The sequence below is a fragment of the Trachurus trachurus genome (assembly GCF_905171665.1).
Source record: "Trachurus trachurus genome assembly, chromosome: 20".
NCBI classification, from domain to species: Eukaryota; Metazoa; Chordata; class Actinopteri; order Carangiformes; family Carangidae; genus Trachurus; species Trachurus trachurus.
The window spans coordinates 9157744-9175150 of record NC_139911.1 but is presented as its reverse complement, the minus strand read 5'-3'; the positions used below and the strand labels follow the sequence as shown (position 1 = coordinate 9175150).

The window sequence follows — 17407 nt, the reverse complement described above, 5'->3', positions numbered from 1 at the left end:
TGTGCTGCTAATGTCATTTAGCCCTCGCTGTTTCAAAGTCTGGAAAAAAAACACTTTCAAACTCTCAATTCCCTTTAGAAGTACTCCACTGCTGCTACAAAGCAGCCATAAAATCTCCTGAATATGCTTTTTGTTTGTATCTTCAAATGGTTTCCCATGCCATAAAGATATTCTGTGTTTCCAAAAAGCCAGATGGTAAAGTCGTCAACACTTGGATCTTTTATGCGCCCGGCCAAGCTACCTCCATCCCCATGTGCTTTTCACCTCTGCCAATACATAAAAGGAGAGGTGTTTTTCTGGTCAAATAAAGAAATGATTTTTTTTCCTCTGCTCTTGCTCCGCTGCTCTACGCTTTCTCTCCCCCTCTCTCTGCTTTACTACCACATGTCCAAGGGTAAAATAGTGGGACTTCTGCCAGAGGCATTAAAATCGTCATCTGTGGAACAGATTTGTTGAGGCCTGTGGGGTAGGTGGGTGGGTAGATGACGTACAGGGGTGTATGGGTGCACAGAGGGGGCATTGGGATGACCCTCACTTGCCTTGGCTAAACTGGTGCTTTTGGAGGACCCTCCCTCACTCTACTTAACTTTCTTGGAAAGCGAAAGGCGATCTAAATCAGGAATATGTTTGTACAAACCACTTTCTTTCCTTTCTGTGCTGTTGATTGTGTTTTTTGGCTCCGTTCGCTTAATCACAACTGATATAAAAAGCATTGTTAAGCGAGAGTAAATTGTTGCCAATGTTCAGTAACGTAGTTGACTATTGCCTCATATTAAATCAGCTTAAACAGCTGCCAAAAATCACTCAACGTTCGAAAATGCAGACAAAGACACACACACACACACATACACCTATGGTTAAGACTTCCTCTGACAGTAAAGAGCTTGTGATTAGTGTAGACCAATCAAGCTAATCCTATAGTTTAGGGCCTGAGCTAATGTAGGCCAACTACAGAGGCTGTATTTCTGTTAAGAATTTAGAAATTTACAATATTTCAATGCAATTAGTGAACAATCCCGGAGGATAGACATCTCCAAGTCATCTCATGCCAAGTTTAGCCTTTGCCAGACTGTTGGCCAATCCCGTGTCAATATGTACATCCTGTTTAAGTCAACTTCGACTGTTTTAAATAACCCTAAGAATGCCAATGTTCTTAATCCACTCAAGTCTTGGAACTGTGAGAATCAGTCGCAGCTTTGCAAATATATTCGATTCCTTAAATGTTACTGTGCAACAAAGCCACCACACCAAAAAAAAAGACTGAACGTAGAGACTAAAGTCTGTTGTGTAGTAACAGTGGAGTAAAGATCTTTTTTTTTTTTTAAATAAACGTATTGTTGCTGATACAAGTTTTAATTAAAATCTTTGTTGTATCTCATTCTGTCTCATGCTCTATCAACCCTTTGTCAAATACAGCTCAAATTTTAATTATTTAAAAAATTAAAATACCACCTCACACAAATAAGAGCTGAGAGTTGTTACAGGGTCTTATTATATCACAGTATTTGGTAAATTGGGAAAGAAATACAATGAAGAATAAAAACCACGAGTAGAGCCTTTTTTTTATCTTCTCTTACCGCTGCTTCTGCATCTGCATCAAAGACACACACACACACACACACACACACACACACACACACACACACACACACACACACACACACACACACACACACACACACACACACACACACACACACACACACACAAGCAAAACACCTACCACTGCCAAATGTTGCATACAGTTGTAAAGAAATCCTCATTAATGTAATGCACTTGATCCTGGTCTGTAGGTCAAGGCCTCGGAAATGTAACAGCATCCTATTAAGCTGAAGGAGACGTCTGACCAACTAAATCACCTTAAATATATTGGAGGAGAGAAAGATGCAGAGTATTGGCTGTATTGGAATTTCCTTGCAGAAACGCTCTATTTCTCAGGGTGTGAAGAGTTTAATTAGTTAAGTAAGCGACTCCTGTTTCTTTTACTACACGGCTGCTCTGATGGGCAGCTAGTGTGGTCACCCTACGACAAGTCACTACCAAATAATCCCAAGCAATAAATGCTTCACCTATTGGCCTGAATAAAAAAGGAGTGTTTGTCTGATGAGGAGCTGTGTGCATGTGAATATAAATAACAATGTAAATAAGCAGTGTGTGTTTCTGGACACATTGGTTGTGAAATGCACTGCAAAAAAATGTGCGTAATTTCCTAAAAAAAAAATCAAAGCTTTTTTTTTTTAATAATCAAAAACAAAATGAAAAAAAACATTGCATTGTTTTTTTTTAATTCTTACTGCGTGTATCATGTTGAGATCAAATATCAAGACTAATGTGTACAGAGTGTGCCCCTTCATTGTGTCACTGTCAGATGCAAAAACCAAGCTCTTAATACGCGTCTCCAGCCTCATCCTGAAAACAAATTCTTGAATTTTTCCAGAATTATCCACAGCCTGAAAAACAAGCTGGGAAAAAAGAAACAGCTGAGGATAATCAAAACTTTGAAACATGCGAAACTCGCTGACAGTACGTGACTTGTGTATAATTAATGGTGACAGTAGTGCCAGCTGGTCACAAGCAGATAACATACCCATATCTGATGAAAATCATCCTGGGTATTCTAACTGACCTTTTCCATTTCTGTCATTCCATTCTCATGGGAACTTTTTACCCATGTGACACTGCACTTAAGAGGATGGGGCAAATTCTTTATTAAGAATAACATCCGTGCTTTTCCTGAATCTGAACTTAAAATGCAGAGTAGGTCCCCTTGCATGTAAACCAGTGAGGATGATACTGTATTGAGCTGTGTGCTAAACAATACAATAAAATATCAGTGTCCTGCAAAAATCAATCCATTCGTTGTTGTTGTTATAATCTTAATAAAATATGTTTACATTATCGTTGTTGTTGAGACTTTTTTGTGGGATGGGAGAAGTGACACACAACATGTGAGTAAATGTCGTATTTACCTTGTAGAGGCGGATGGCAGCCTCATGCTTCTGGTTGGTGGCATGTAGCCTCAGTTTATCCACGCTGTTGCTGTAGTAGTCACAGGCGTTGCACTTGAGGTGCACCGGGTTGCCAATGGCCACACACTTTAATCTCCACTGGTTGGCCTTGCCGCCTTCCTTGATGTGGGCCACCAGCTGGTGCTTCTGCATGTGCTTGTCTGTCTTGCAGTGCAGCTGAAAGTTGGCCTTGAGTTGCGTGTTGTAGCTGCAGAGCTTGCACTGGTAGACGTCGCCCACCACGCAGCGCCACTCGTCTTCGGGCAAAGCGCGCTCGGCGTTGACGTGGGCGTTGAGAGCCTCCAGGCTGTCCGTGGAGTAGCAGTTGCACACGGCGCACTGGTAGAGGCGCAGAGACGGGTCGCTGATGGGTGGCGACAGGGAGGACAGGGAGGGGTCTGACGAGGACATGCCCCCCATTCCAGCCGCAGACACCAGGGACAGGTCGTCTCCCATCACTTGTCCACCGACAAGGCGCAACTCAGCTGACAGGTCAGTATTCACTATGGAGAGGATGAGGGAAAAATAGGTTAGACAGTGAAAGACAAAGAGGGAGCAATTTGAATGGTAGGGTCTGGAGAAGAATTACATACATGAAAGCACAGAGGGATAACATGTCAGATAGGAGGCACAGCAGGGAGAGTGGTACATAAAAACAAAGAGGTATGACAGAAAGACAAAGCTCTGGTGAAAATGAAAAGCTCACATGCATAGGGAGGGATAAAGGATAGAGAGAAAGAGAAAAGGCTCTTTTTATTAAATGAAATTAAGTGTGGAGAGAAAAGTGAGTCTTCTACGCAGGCCTCTCTCACACAAAAGGATTTGATAAAATAAAGCCTCACAGAGGACTAGGGCTCCTTACAAAGTCTCGTCTATAAAAAACCCTAATAGGATTGAATCAGGATCAATTACAATCATCCTTTTCAACTTGCTAACTCGCTCATCAGGTAGCTTTAATTACTGCTCTCAGCAATGGTGGGACAACGGTTTGAGGGCTCCAGGCTTTTCTCACATCGACACACAGATTTGAAAAGCTGATCAATGCATTACACACATTTTCTTTTTTCTTCTGCCCACCCACCCACCCCAGGACAAAAAAACAGATCTGCTATTCATACAAATGTAATTAACTCTTTCGTTTGATCCCCGCATTGTCTCACTGTGCACGCAACTAAAGCTCATCATGTGTTCTTTTCAGATAATATTTTGTTGTTTGGAGCACAGAGGATTTAACAGTTACATCTACTCTCTTTTTTTTTTTTTTTTTTTTTTTTTTTAGATATTAAATATAATTCCCCTAATTAGTGGATAACTAAAAGTGTGTTTGTGTGTGGTTTTAAAAATGTGAATGCAGATGGCAAATATAAGCAGACACCACTGTGTTTCTGCATGTCAGCATCCATCATCCGTGCATGCATTTTGAGTGTGTATATACATGTGTGAGTATTTGTATATATTAATACCCTGCTCACACCATCTAAACCTATGTACAGCTGCACTCACTATAGGGAGCAGTGTGTTATGAGTGTAATTCACTGAGAGTACATCTGCTGGCTGGGCTGTGACCTCCACACTAGATGAGGGAGTGGGTGTGTAACACTGCAGGGTCATTGTTAAATCTCTCTCACTCCTACGGGAATCCGCTTCCTGCTGTGTGAGAGTGTGTATGTGTGTGCGCGTGTGTGTGTGTGTGTGTGTTCATGTGTGTGTTCTCTCCAGGGTGAGCGAAGGTGGGGTGGGGTGTGTATGGAGGAGGGGGGATTAAGCTGACTTAAGAAAATTACAAATGAAAGATTAAGAATAATTCTCATGTGGCGTCTCATAATCATTTTTTAATCAGTGAGAGGGGTCAAAGAAAGGAGACAATGACAGAGGGACAATATGAGAGCAGAGATAAGAGGGGAAGAGAGAGAAGAGGGTGCAGCACGGGGGGGTTGGGTGAGGGGGGGGGGGTAAGGTAAAAAGAATGGGAGCAGAAAAAGAGAAGGTGAGTGGGCAGGAAGAAAAATGAAGAGCAATGAAGAGAAGGCACAAAGATAAAAACAATACTCAGATATATGTGATAAAACAGATAAAACTGACCAAGTGAAAGATGAACAGAAGAAAAGCAAATAAAAAGCTTGAGGGCAAGAGTGTAAAAAGAGAAAATACTTAGCGCTTTGTCACACACACACACAACAGAAATGCCTTTTTTTTTTTTTTTGCATTTTAATTGCCTAATGCATAAAACTTATCTCCCTGTGTTTCATTTCACTCCTAGTATCACTTACCTAGACCAGATCCGAGAGCAGCCGCGGTAGCCGGGTCTAGCTGGAATGGATTAATCATCATCTGGGCATCTGGGCCACTGCTGCTGGCGGGGTTCTCCAGTTTTACACCTGCCAGGCCCATGTTCTGAGCCAGGTAGTACTGGTAGAGCTCTGCCTCGGCCGGGGCCAGGCCCAGGTGGAGGCTGTGCTGGATCTGCTTCATGTTCTGCTGCAGCAGCATCATGTTGTGCATGTGTTTCTCACTGGTCATATGGATTCGCAGGTTCCGCGCCACGTTGGTCTCGTAGTCACACACCTATCGCAAAACAAGGAGGGATAAAGTCAGTGTTTTAGAGGATCTGATTGTGATAATTTTTACAATAAAATTACATTATTTATTTATTTTTTCAAATCATTCGGCTAATTTTTAATTACAGTCAAAAATTGTTAAAAATGAGAATTGGCAGTAACAGCAGCACAGCCATGAAGCATCCTGAACACCCAATCCATAAAATAATACATGATGCAAGCATTTTTGTAATGCAATCATGATGATGATTTTTTTCTGGTTGTTGCAACACAGATAATGCTCGAATGTTTGAGAAACACTGTTTTTTAATGACCAGGGGTCAGATGATGTGGCCAAGAAAAATAATAGACACAGTGACGCAGAGGGAAATAATTGGCTCATTGTGTAGACAGTGCAACAAGCAAATTGGTATGTTGCTACCACAGCCCGACAATGATGCTCTGTTTGTTTCATTACCTCACAGCGCCAAGTGGGCTTCTGTTTGGGTTTGGATGGCGAGGGTGCGCCACAGCCTCCACCAAGGCTGGCGCTGGGCACAGGGTTGGTGTGGTTGTGGTTGTACTGGGGCTCGGTGCCGCCGTTCTGGAGTGTTTGTACGTTGTTCAGATGCTTGTCCGACTGCATGTGGATGCTAAGGTTGCCTTTGGTGGTGGTTGAGTAGTTGCATACCTACAGGGGAAGAATAAATAAAATTATGCATGAGAAAAAATATGTGCATTTTTAACAAAAAAAGGGCTGATATCTGATGAGTTGGTTTTAAATATCTGACTTTCGAGATAATTACATTAACCTTTAAAGCTGTGATAGATGTTATTACAAAGAGGAAGACAAACATATCTAATTGCCTATTTATGCCTCCTGATACTGAACTAGAGTTTGCAATATTATGATATATATTTGTATTTGCATGAACATCACACTTAATAATCACTTTTGGTTAAATAAAAAAATAAAATAAAAAACAGAGGAAAGAATTATTATAATTTGGAAAAAACAGGGCAGAAATCCATAGAGGTGAATAATCAGATGGACAGACCTCGCAGCGGAAAGGCTTGTATCCACAGGTATAACTCTCGCCTCTGGCTAAACGAGGGTGAGGCTGTCCTGTGCGGCAGTACACACATGATCCACCAGACTCCGGATGTTTCTCCTTCATGTGGGCGTCCAGCGTCTGCTGGTACTTGTAGTGCCAGTTACACTTGGGACACTTTAGCGTCTTGCAGGAGTTGCGCGAATGCATCATCGTCATATGCCCTCCGAGAGACCGCGACGACCCCAGGACCGTGTCACACTTGGGGCACTCCACCCCGCTGCCTGGGGAGCCTTCACCTGGACCAGGCGTACCAGGCGTCCCTGGAGTTCCAGGCGTGCTCGGATTTCCGGCGTGTTGATGCAGAGGCCCGGGACTCTCGTCATCTCTGCGCAACATCATCATGTCAAGGGGGTGGGCGGATGGCGATGACCCCTCCCGTCCTGCCAGGGCTTCGCTGGTTGAGTCGTTGCTGCTCTCCCGCTCTCTGGCAGACGCCAGGGGAGTGGAGAGGCGGCTCTTCTCCATCTCCAGCTTGTCGAAAGCAGCCAGGGAGGAAGAGGAGGTGGATGCAGGGCCTTTGCTGTCACTGTTAAACTTTAGCACACTGTTGGAAAGGGGGGAAATACTTTGGTTTAAGAGAGGGAAATCTTTGCTACTGGTGCTGTCAGCCCGCTGGCCTGTCATTGCCATGTTCATGGCCTGCTCCTCCTCCTCATCTGCCTCCATTTCTACTCCACCACCATTGGAGTAAGCATCGTCATCCTGCTCTGGACTCTCTCCTCCCACTGCACCGGGCTCCCGCTTGATGAGCGGGTACTGGCTCAGGTCTGGCCCATTGGGTTGCAAAGTGCATGTGTCCCTAACCTGGCCTTTGCAGTCACTATTAGAGATACCACCAGTGGCAGCAGCAGCAGAACTCCCGCTGGGGGTCCTGTGGGCACCAGCCCCTCCCCCGAGGTTTGGGTTGGTCTCAGCCTTTGGCATGTTTTGGGTTCTGTGGGTTTGGTCATTGGAGGAGCTGCTGGCACTGCCCTTCAGGAAGGCAAATCCTGCCTGAAGGGAATCTGCATTCTCCCCACTACTGTGGAAAGCGTTCCACAATCCGCGGAGCCCCGTGTCTGGCCCTAGGAAATTGGCAGGTGTAGGAAAGTGGGGTAGCACAGAGTTGGGGGGTTTTTTTGGTTCCAGAAAGCTTATAAGAGGTTCTTTGTCCTTGCCGATGCCCTGGATGATGGCAGAAACGTGCTTGTTGCTCAGCAGCTTCTGCTCCTGATCATTCAGGGACATACGGTGGTCATGGACAGCATGTGTCACGAAGGAGCGGCTGTAGCCAAAAGACAGCTTGCACAGGAAACACATCAGCACAGGCTTCCGCCGCCCATCGGCCACACAGCCCTCGAACTTGGACAAGTCCACATTGTTGGGGACATCTTTGGACACACAGGAGTTTTTGGCTGCACCATCCGCTGTGAGATAGTCTTTGTCATTCTTGTGGCGGAGGTCATAGACACGGAAACTGTGCAACACGGGAGCAGCGCCCGCCAGCCCTCCAGCTGAGGTATTTGGGAAGGAGGGGTGGTCAGCCGCTAGGGTTTTATTCCCCAGGGATGAGGCGATGTGGAAAGTGTTGATGATCTGGGGGTAGAAGGACATGGGTGCAGCGTGCTGCTCCAACCGTTCCGCCGCTGGGCTCAGGCCACTCTGACCACTGCTGGCCTGGACACTGGGGAAGGTCTGGGGGGACAGCAGGCCCCTGAATGGGAGAGACCCAGGGAGCCCCCCCTGGTTGACACGCTGCTCTTTGGAGTCCTCCATGATGAAGGCAGAGCCGTCGGGCTGGTAGATGATCTCACCACACAGGTTCTCCACATCGCTATCTTCTTCCATCTCCACCTCACTGTTCATTTCCACTTCTGCAGCACCCACCTCACGCTCTCCTTCATCGTCGCTCTCCTCCCCTACCATCCCTTCGACCTCCTCACCCTCCTCGTGACCTCCGGTGGTAGGCAGACGAGCATTGGGGCAGTGGTGCTCCATGTATTTTTGTAAACTGGAGAAGGAACTAGAACATTCGTTGCAGGGGATCTCCTTTGCCGGTGCCACGGGAGATGTGGCTGGGGCAGAACAGTCCGAACCCAAAACTGCTCCTCCTCCTCCTACTCCTGGTAAAGTCCCGGTAACACTCCCTTTGTTACCAGTAGTAAAGCTTTCTCGCCGACTCTGCTCGGTGAGAGAGTCGGTAGTTGCACTGACAACGGTGGGGGTAGCAGTGGCCCTCAGCGGGCTCACAGCGGGCTGTCCGAGGCCATTCTCCGGCTCTCCGATGGCGACAGGTGACGGTTGGTTGTTGTTGTTGTTGGCGTTGTTGCTGTTGGCGACACTGGTCTCCATGGCGACGACAGAGTTGTCCTCAGCAGCAGCGTCCAGCCTCTGGCCACCATGTTCCTGCTGCCGTGACGACACCATAGGGGGAGAGTCACAAGTTGCCATAACGACCACTACATAGGGATCTCATCTCATCCAGCCTAACAGGGACCTGGGGGGGAAGAAAACACAGAAATAAAGAAATGAACATCAGACATTCAGTGAATCCAGTTCAACATCGGACGCTGAAGACAACAATTACCTCATTCTAACTGACTCACTCTTTTCCATCAGTACTAAATCAGATCTGATTCAGTCCCGATTGGGCTTTATACTGTTCCTCAGTTGTAGCTTAGAAAAGACAGACTCAGATTGCTTGCCATGACCACATAAAATAAAAAAACTCCATCCTTAAACAAAGGTTTTGACTCCTATTGACCCCAGGGACCGGAGCTTGGAAGCAGGGGAAATGAGGTATAAATGAATGAAGCAGCTCCCATGGCAGCCTGCGTTAGGGAAGTTTATAGGAATAACCCAATTGTCTGGTAAATAGACTCTTTGATCGACATACCACTGTGCAACACTGGAAGCAGGTTTGCTTCTATTGTGTCCTGTGCGTGCTACCACTGTGATAAAAGATTATGATTTCAGGCTATTACAAGCTAGGTTTGCATATCATATAAAGTGCAGTTGTGACACACACACGCAAAAAAAAAAAAAACAATCGCAGGGGTAACATTCAAGTTTGTGAAACAACTTAGATGCAGAAAAGCTAGTGTCTTCTAGCGGAGAGTATTGGACTGGAGTCTTCAATCATTGGCTAAATTGCTCTTGGCATGTTCTCACCAGTCAGGAGTTGCTAATTAGGCAGCACCTATTAACCTATTAATGTCCTGGAGGTATGAGTCGGACTCTGTGTGGACAAAGAAACTAAGACACTGTCATTGTACTGTCATTCTGCTAACTGTGCTTCAACATGTGGAAAAAGTAAAACAATGGCTGTTGGCAAATTTTCCAGAGGAGGGTCACACACGTCAGGAAATTAAAGAATATTTACATCCGTAAGATTCATGTTTTTTCATGCCGGCGCAATGCAGGAAAGGAATAAGAGAAAGAAAGAGACACAAAGAGAGAAAAAGAGAGAGAGAGGGAGAGCTTCCATGAGGAATGATGTTTGGAATACCAGTGAGATGTTATCAATCCTGGGCGGCTTCCCATCTCTCAACCCTCCACTACTTCAATCTCTTGGCTTTTCACAACAAGGCACAAACGTAAAGGCACACACACAAACACACACAGTGCTGAATAAATGCCTCCGCAGCCTGCAAACACACACACATACACACACGTTAACACCCCGAAAATGTCTTTCTTTTTGTCATCACAGGCATAATTTCTCATCACCTGAAGAGAGCAGTGAGAAACAAGTGAGGGAAAAATAGACTAAAAAGCTCAAGAGCTACCTTTGTTGCTACTTAGAAGAAAATGTTTTCTCACTCAGCTAAATGCAACGCATGAGGACCGGTTGTGCATGCCAGTGTCTTTTCGCTTGATACAGTACCAGCGCCTTTCAGATGCTTGCGTGTAAATGAGCTGGCATTAAAAGAAAGCTTTAAAGAGCCATGTTAACCTTTAACCCAATCCACCTGCTGCTTAATTCTCCCTCTCTCTCTTTCTACACTCCCTCTCCATCACAACAAAGCTACAAAGCAATTAGAGGATTAATCCGCAACAATCCAGGGCTAAACAAAGCCAGTGGGAGAGACAGTAAAAGCGTGAGGAATGAAATCAAACATGTGTGTGAGTATGTTTGTGGGTGCATGTGTGTGCACGCGCTATAATCAGGTCTAATCTGACATATCCCGGAGATGATTCCATGGAGACTAGTGATAGATTAAAAGAGAGAAATTATGTTTTTTCTCTTTGTGTCTCACTCAGTTTCCGTCTCTCCATTCGTGAGATTAAAGGAAAATTCACAAGGAGCAGAAAATGAATTTTAATGCTGATCTGTTCAGCTCAGATGTTTCTGAAGGTGGGAGGTGGAAGGTGGATGTGTGGCGTGCACATGACACGACTGTTCTCAGAGCATAACTTTATAGATTAAGGCCTAAAGTAGAACTCTAGTGGAAACATTTTTAAGTCCAGTACTTTAACTACTTTAAAGTCAGTGCTATTTACCACAAGGATTGCAGGATGTATACTGTGTACTTTTGTGTGACCTGTATTGTCCAGGTGAAGTAAACTAAACCCGCCTGGTACAGAGAGAGAGAGGAAGACAAACATGACAGTATATCAGATTTTTTTTACCCAAGATCCTAAAGATATAAAGTACAGTTTCCACCCACATAAACACCTATCTACCACAAACAGAAAACACACACCTGTCTAACATGGTAGCTCAAACTTGTAACTGCAAAGAAAATACAGGTCGAATGGGCTACGATGTTTGCGCAGTGTGAGAAAAAATTATATAAAATAAAGTCTTCTGTACATCCACTCAAATTACAGCTCACTCAGCTGCTTCTTTTTTTTTTTTTTACCGTGAATCAATCATTGCGCTCAACGAGCAGCTAAAACAACACAGTGGGTTTAGCTCCTGCAGTCAAAGCTACACATTTTTCATTTTTTCACAAGTGTCGCTCTCACCGACGCTCACGTTGAACGTGATTGAGGGTAAAACTGTTCAGAAGCAGTGGGGTTCGAGAGGTAATGCGACACACAGGACAGGATTTACTACTTGTCAGCGGTGTCACTTGACTGCTTATTTCATTTGGGAGCAACCCCTTTGAATTGTAGCTCGGACATAAAACACTGAGGGTTTATGAATTATGCATCTCCTAACACTTTAAGTATGGAATTATGCCTTATGGATAAGCCAATGTGTTAAGCACTTGGCACTGACATATCACCCATAATGCTAACAGGTTAGCGGCTGTTTACGTGTGCAGCCTGCCAACAAAAACGTAATTGTCCATTATTTTGTAACCTCTGGTTCTAATTGAATCCAATAATTTTGTCACCAACAGAACACTGACACACTGAGCGAGCAGTGTGTGACTAATGCTTAATGTTGCATTTTCTTTTCTAATTTCCTACCTTTGCAAAGCGAGTCATCCTGATCCATTCAGTGTGTCTTAATTCCCTAATGTCTTGCTATCATCCGAACTCTGAATTCCTGCCTTTCTGAGCTCAAAGTAACATTTTACGCACCGAACTCTTTAGACTTGCACAGATCTATATATGATGACCTATATAATCGTCTCCATGAAACCTGATTACCTGGCGCTTTGTCTCAGGAATAAATAGGTGGAAAGGTTATTTGACTTGCTTCTTTTTGTTTTGCTCCATTCCCCGGGCTTCACACCTCTCACAGCAGTGGTGCCCACTACTGCTTCTTTTAAGGCAGATCATGTTCGCTAAGAAACCTTCCTCTCTCTCTCTCTCTCTCTCTCTCCCCCACTGCTTTCCTTTGCTCTGCTAACCAACCAGACTACTTTCATTTGAGAGAGAGAGAGCGATAGATAGACAGATACATAGAGGGGGAGAGAGAAACTAACAATGAAGCCCAGGTTTTTCCACACTGCAGAAACAGTCCCTTTCTTAGAGCAGAAGAACAAAAGAGATGGCCAGAGCCGCTCCCACCTCTGTTTTTTAATTAAGCATGTCCCCTTGCTTTCACACGCATGCACATGGACACAGCCTCTCTCTCTCTCACCCACCCACACACACACACACACACACACACACACACTAAGGTAATTAAAGTGGCAGATCAGATCCAGTGAGAGGCAAATAATAGCCTAGGAATGCCTGCTTTGGACACTGCTAGTTCTGATGGGAGAAAGGGGCTAAGAGACTCCTTGGCCTATTGTTTTTCTCCCTCCTCCCCTCTACTCTCTCTCTCCCATATCCCTCCATCTGCTTTTCAGTAGCTCCCTGAGAGACAGAGAGGCACTCTAGAGCAGGGGATTTCTCCACTTTTTTTTTCTTTCTTTTTTCAGACTTTTCTGCACTCTCTGACTCGGGTTATTCTTAAAGCATTTCCAGTTTAGTCAGAAGTTGAATCCTGCATAGCGGAAAAGTCAGAGGTTAGGCTACAAACACAAAACGTGCTGCGTGAAAACGACCACGTCAGGGGCCAAATCTGCATTTGCCGGAGGCTCTTGTAAATTTTTCAGCTCGTTCAGTCGTAACAAATGTGCTAATAACACATTATGTGTTACAGAATTGTATCCACAGTGCAGACCTGGACTCCTGGTGATGTGGGAGTCTCCTCCTGCTTTTGTCCTCCCGTCAAGACCATCACACATTAGCCAGAGTCGCAGCCTGTTAAATGCCAAACCTGTAATTGCGATGTCGCCACACTGCCGTCTTTGTTTACATGGGAATCTGTTGGGCCCAGATTCTTCATCCCTAACTGTCCGACACTTTAATGCAAGGGTTGACAGTCGTGTTAATGCTGCTGTGAATATTTAGAAACATCTGTAAACACTGGAATTAGGCAGATCTGTGCTTCAGGAGCTGGTCATCTGAGGTCGAAAATTGTTATTTTCCCTCCACTTGTCAAAGTGTTTGGGGACATATGTGAGCTCAGGTAATAACTGGTGAAATAAAATCCTGAAGGTGACCCGTGAAGCCTAGCAAAGTCAAACAACAAAGTCAGAAGACAGCGTGAGACTATGGCTTTATGTCCATTCCTTGAGGTCTCTTAGAAGGTCATACCTCTCTCAGCATGTGGCCCCTCAGTCTAACACCAAATCTTCTATCAAAATGTCACCAAGCGTTAGCCAAAGACAAAGGCGAAGGGCACTGTGAAAGCCTGTGCATCCATCTCCCACTGTCAGTGCCATGAATAGGCCTACTCCGGTCTAATTAGACCTGTTTATTTGTTGCCATGCAGAAACGGAGGGATGAAAAACGAAGTGGATGAAGGAGGAGGGGAATTATCTCCTTCTTCACAATGCGAGAGGAGCTTTGGCTGCCATCAAAGAGTACTGATGCATGCGTGCACAAACACATACACTCACACGCACAGACCCACCGAGGACCGCCTAATGCTCTCTGTTTAAAGTCTCCAAAGAGAGGACGGGGGAGAAAACTGCGTGACCAACTGTTTTTTTTCTTCACGGCACAAAGAGTTTTCACGTAGCTGTTGTTTGTTGCCTGGAGGTGTAACATTAGACGTTAGATGGCGTGGCTCTCCCCAGTGCCCCCACACCCTTCTTTCTGTCTGGCTGTCCTCTTCCCTGTCTCTCCCTTGTGAGCAAAGGCCTTCATTACCAAAAGACACCTTATCATTACTGCAAGGTGCAGCTCAGACACCTAAAGCAAGCACTACTCCATTTAGCACAGGAATCTTGTTCGACAAATTACCTACTCCGCAAAAATGGCTTTTAGCAAATCAAAATCAAAATTACGCCTACATGAGCAACGATCGCGGTTTGCAGAAGGAAGCGAACGACTGAGAGAGAGGTTTAAAGGAGGAGGAGGAGGGATAGGGATAATGAGGAGGAAGGCAGAGGATGGAAGTGGTCTGTTCTTTCTTTTCCTAGAGCAGGTATGCAGGTTCTATCCCTCAGGTTGATGACAAGTTAATTGGTCTCATTGGTTGCTCAGGTAACATTACACCCAACTGCCCTCAGGTCCGTATACCTGATATTCTATTGTTAGGGAGAAAAAAAAAGAAAAAAGAAGAAGAATTAAAAAAAAAGATCTGGCCAACGTAGAAAATAACAAGCAACATGTGAGATGAGAGCATCAGAAGAAACGAAAGTAGTCAACTATGCAAAAACAAACTTGTTAACCAGATGAGTGAACTGTGAAGCCAGAGGACGTGTTTGCCTTTTTCCCCTCTCTCTCTCAGAGCACAGGGAGAATTATATCACTCAAGCCACAGATGGGTCCTAAAATCTGATTTAGGATCAGATTACACCAGCCCCTATCCCAACTTCAACCAGGTTGAGGTGAAAACATCTCTCATGTCCTCCGGCCCCTCAAAAAAAAAAATCCTACTGAGTGTGGAGCTCAGTAACATTTATTTCCATTGAGTAGGTTTTCATTATGATAATTTGGATGTGGGTCCAAGGCTTGCATGGCTTTATAGAGACAAAGTTTAATGGATTAAAGACAAGTTTGACTGGATTTAACATTTTTACAAATGGACTTTGGGCTTACACAGTCCAGTCTAAATATATGCACAAGTCTCACGCCTTTGAAGAGGCAATATTTCAAACTAAACTCAAACCGAAACATGAAAATAAACAGTCAGACACTGCTGGGTCGCAGTCACCACTTACTGCCCTTGCTAAAGATTTTTCCAGCATCAAAGGCAAAGCCAATCTACATAGCTAATGCCTCCAGTTTTTTTTCCTCCTCTTCCTTGAACTCAAAACAGCAGAGACCAATGGGAGTGAAAAAAAAAGTGGGGATTTTTCTTTTGCCAGCAATCTGGAAACACTCTCTAGTTAATTAGGGTTGATTGGAAATGAACCGCACAAACAAAGGGCAGCCTATGCCCTGACTATTATGACCGTGCACGCGTGCGTACACGTGCACAGGAGGGGTACTATAACCACCTTAGAAGCACACGCTGGTAAAAAAAAAAAAAAAAAAACCTCAACTCTCTAGACTCTTCTCCTCTGTCTCTTTACCCCCTCCACCTCCACCCTCCAGATTAAGGGAATGCACCGCTAAAGAATGTGTGACGACCTCCACTGCCACGGAGCAAAACTTCCAGCCCCTGACGCCACAAAAGGCAAGAAGGTAATTAAGTTTGAAAGAATAGAAGCACTGCCACAAACAATGCGCCAGTGTCCATGGGGAGGGATTGGAGGGGGTGTGTGTGTGCATGTGTGTGTGTGTGTGTGTGTGTGTGTGAGCATGTGGGGGGGTGAGGCAGAAAGGCTATTAACATTCAGTGGCCGGGTGAGAGAGAGGAAGGAGGGCAAAGGGGAACTGAGGATGGCATTCTCTCTCTCTGTGCTTCTCCCTGTCTTTCTCCATCGCAGCATGACTTGTCTGTTCATTCTTTTTATTTATCTCTCTTTTTATTCTCTCTCAATCGCCCTCACATCTGGTTTAACCCCCCCACCCCTCCACCCACCCACTACCACTTTCTTTCCTCCCCATATCGCCCCCTACAACACTGCTACAGCTCTCCAGTGCTCTTTTTTTTTTTTTTTTTTAGTGTTCCTTGTTGTTGCTCCCTATGTGAAGGGTGCCCTCCTACAGACAACACATACTCAGACAGATGCAGCCTTGCACACACACTCACACTTACACACACACACACACCTTTTTCCCCCCCGTTCCAGCTCCAGCTGTTTGTTATCTGTTTAGCAAGACTAAGTTTGACACTCTGCATATGCCAAAGCTAATACCTTACTACAGTAACACACACACAGTATCTGTGGTTACCACCTTAAAGTGTTAAGAGCTAACTGGATTACCACCCTACACACTCAAGTTCACACACGCACAGTCGCACACACACACACACGCACATGCACACACACGCATGGACTCACAACATACAAACACAAAACATACACAGGGAGCTTTCATCTTTTTTGCCACATCTCCAGCAAAGCAGTTTAACTCAATTAGTAAAGAATGTAATTTTATTTGCAGACTCCCAAGTAACTGAAAACACACACACTTGTACACACACACACACAAACACACACACACACACACACACACGAACACACTCATACAGTATAAGCAAACTGTCCCTCTCCCACGTGGTTGGAGCTAAGAAAGAAGTATTCATTGCTCATGCATGTGTGTCAGCCTGTGTGTGTGTGTGTGTGTGTGTGTGTGTGTGTGTGTGTGTGTGTGTGTGTGTGTGTGTGTGTGTGTGTGTGTGTGCGTGCGTGTGTGTGCGTGCCTATGCGTGTGCGTGTGTGCGTGCTCGGACAGTGGAAAGATCATGAGACACTTTTACGTCAGATGAGTGAATCAGACAAACCGCTAATTTCAAAGAGGGATCCTATTGTAGAACGGAGGAGGGTGAGAACCAGAAGTTAAAAGTCAGAGAGACGCAAACAAACGCAGACAACAATAGGAGACGAGTGCAAGAGGCTGTAAAGTTAAACACAACTTTGCAAATGTGCACGTGTGCGCGGACGGACACACTGGACATCTCTTCCTCTGCCCGGGCCGAGGGGGGAAAAAGCAAGTCGCCAACTAATTGTGGTTTTGCGGTGTTATGTGTTTAGTAATCTGCCTCTCTTTGTCTCTGCATCTCACCAGAGACATGGATTAGTGCTAAAATGATGACTGCTTAATCCTTGATTTGCCTGTGCTAAATAAATATTAATCTAGCCTGCTCATCATGCTCTTGTAAGGTACAACATACACAATATGAAAGGGCTTAGCTGTTACATAAATCACAGCCTTATCTTTTGGATGAGGCAAAAGCATGAGACCATGGACGCACACA

At 44.9% G+C, this 17407-nt stretch overlaps 1 protein-coding gene across 1 annotated transcript in view; it reads right to left on the bottom strand.

Annotated features, from left to right (window-relative positions):
• Window positions 1-17407, bottom strand: part of zfhx4 (zinc finger homeobox 4) — an 81176-nt gene that overhangs the window by 51400 nt on the left and 12369 nt on the right. The window contains exons 2-5 of the mRNA XM_083995797.1: window positions 6604-9136; window positions 6024-6236; window positions 5279-5573; window positions 2970-3511 (exon numbers count right to left, since the gene is read on the bottom strand). Of these exons, the coding sequence (XP_083851923.1) occupies window positions 2970-3511; window positions 5279-5573; window positions 6024-6236; window positions 6604-9090 (3537 nt within the window). The 5' untranslated portion in view covers window positions 9091-9136. The remainder of the gene's footprint in view (window positions 1-2969; window positions 3512-5278; window positions 5574-6023; window positions 6237-6603; window positions 9137-17407) is intronic.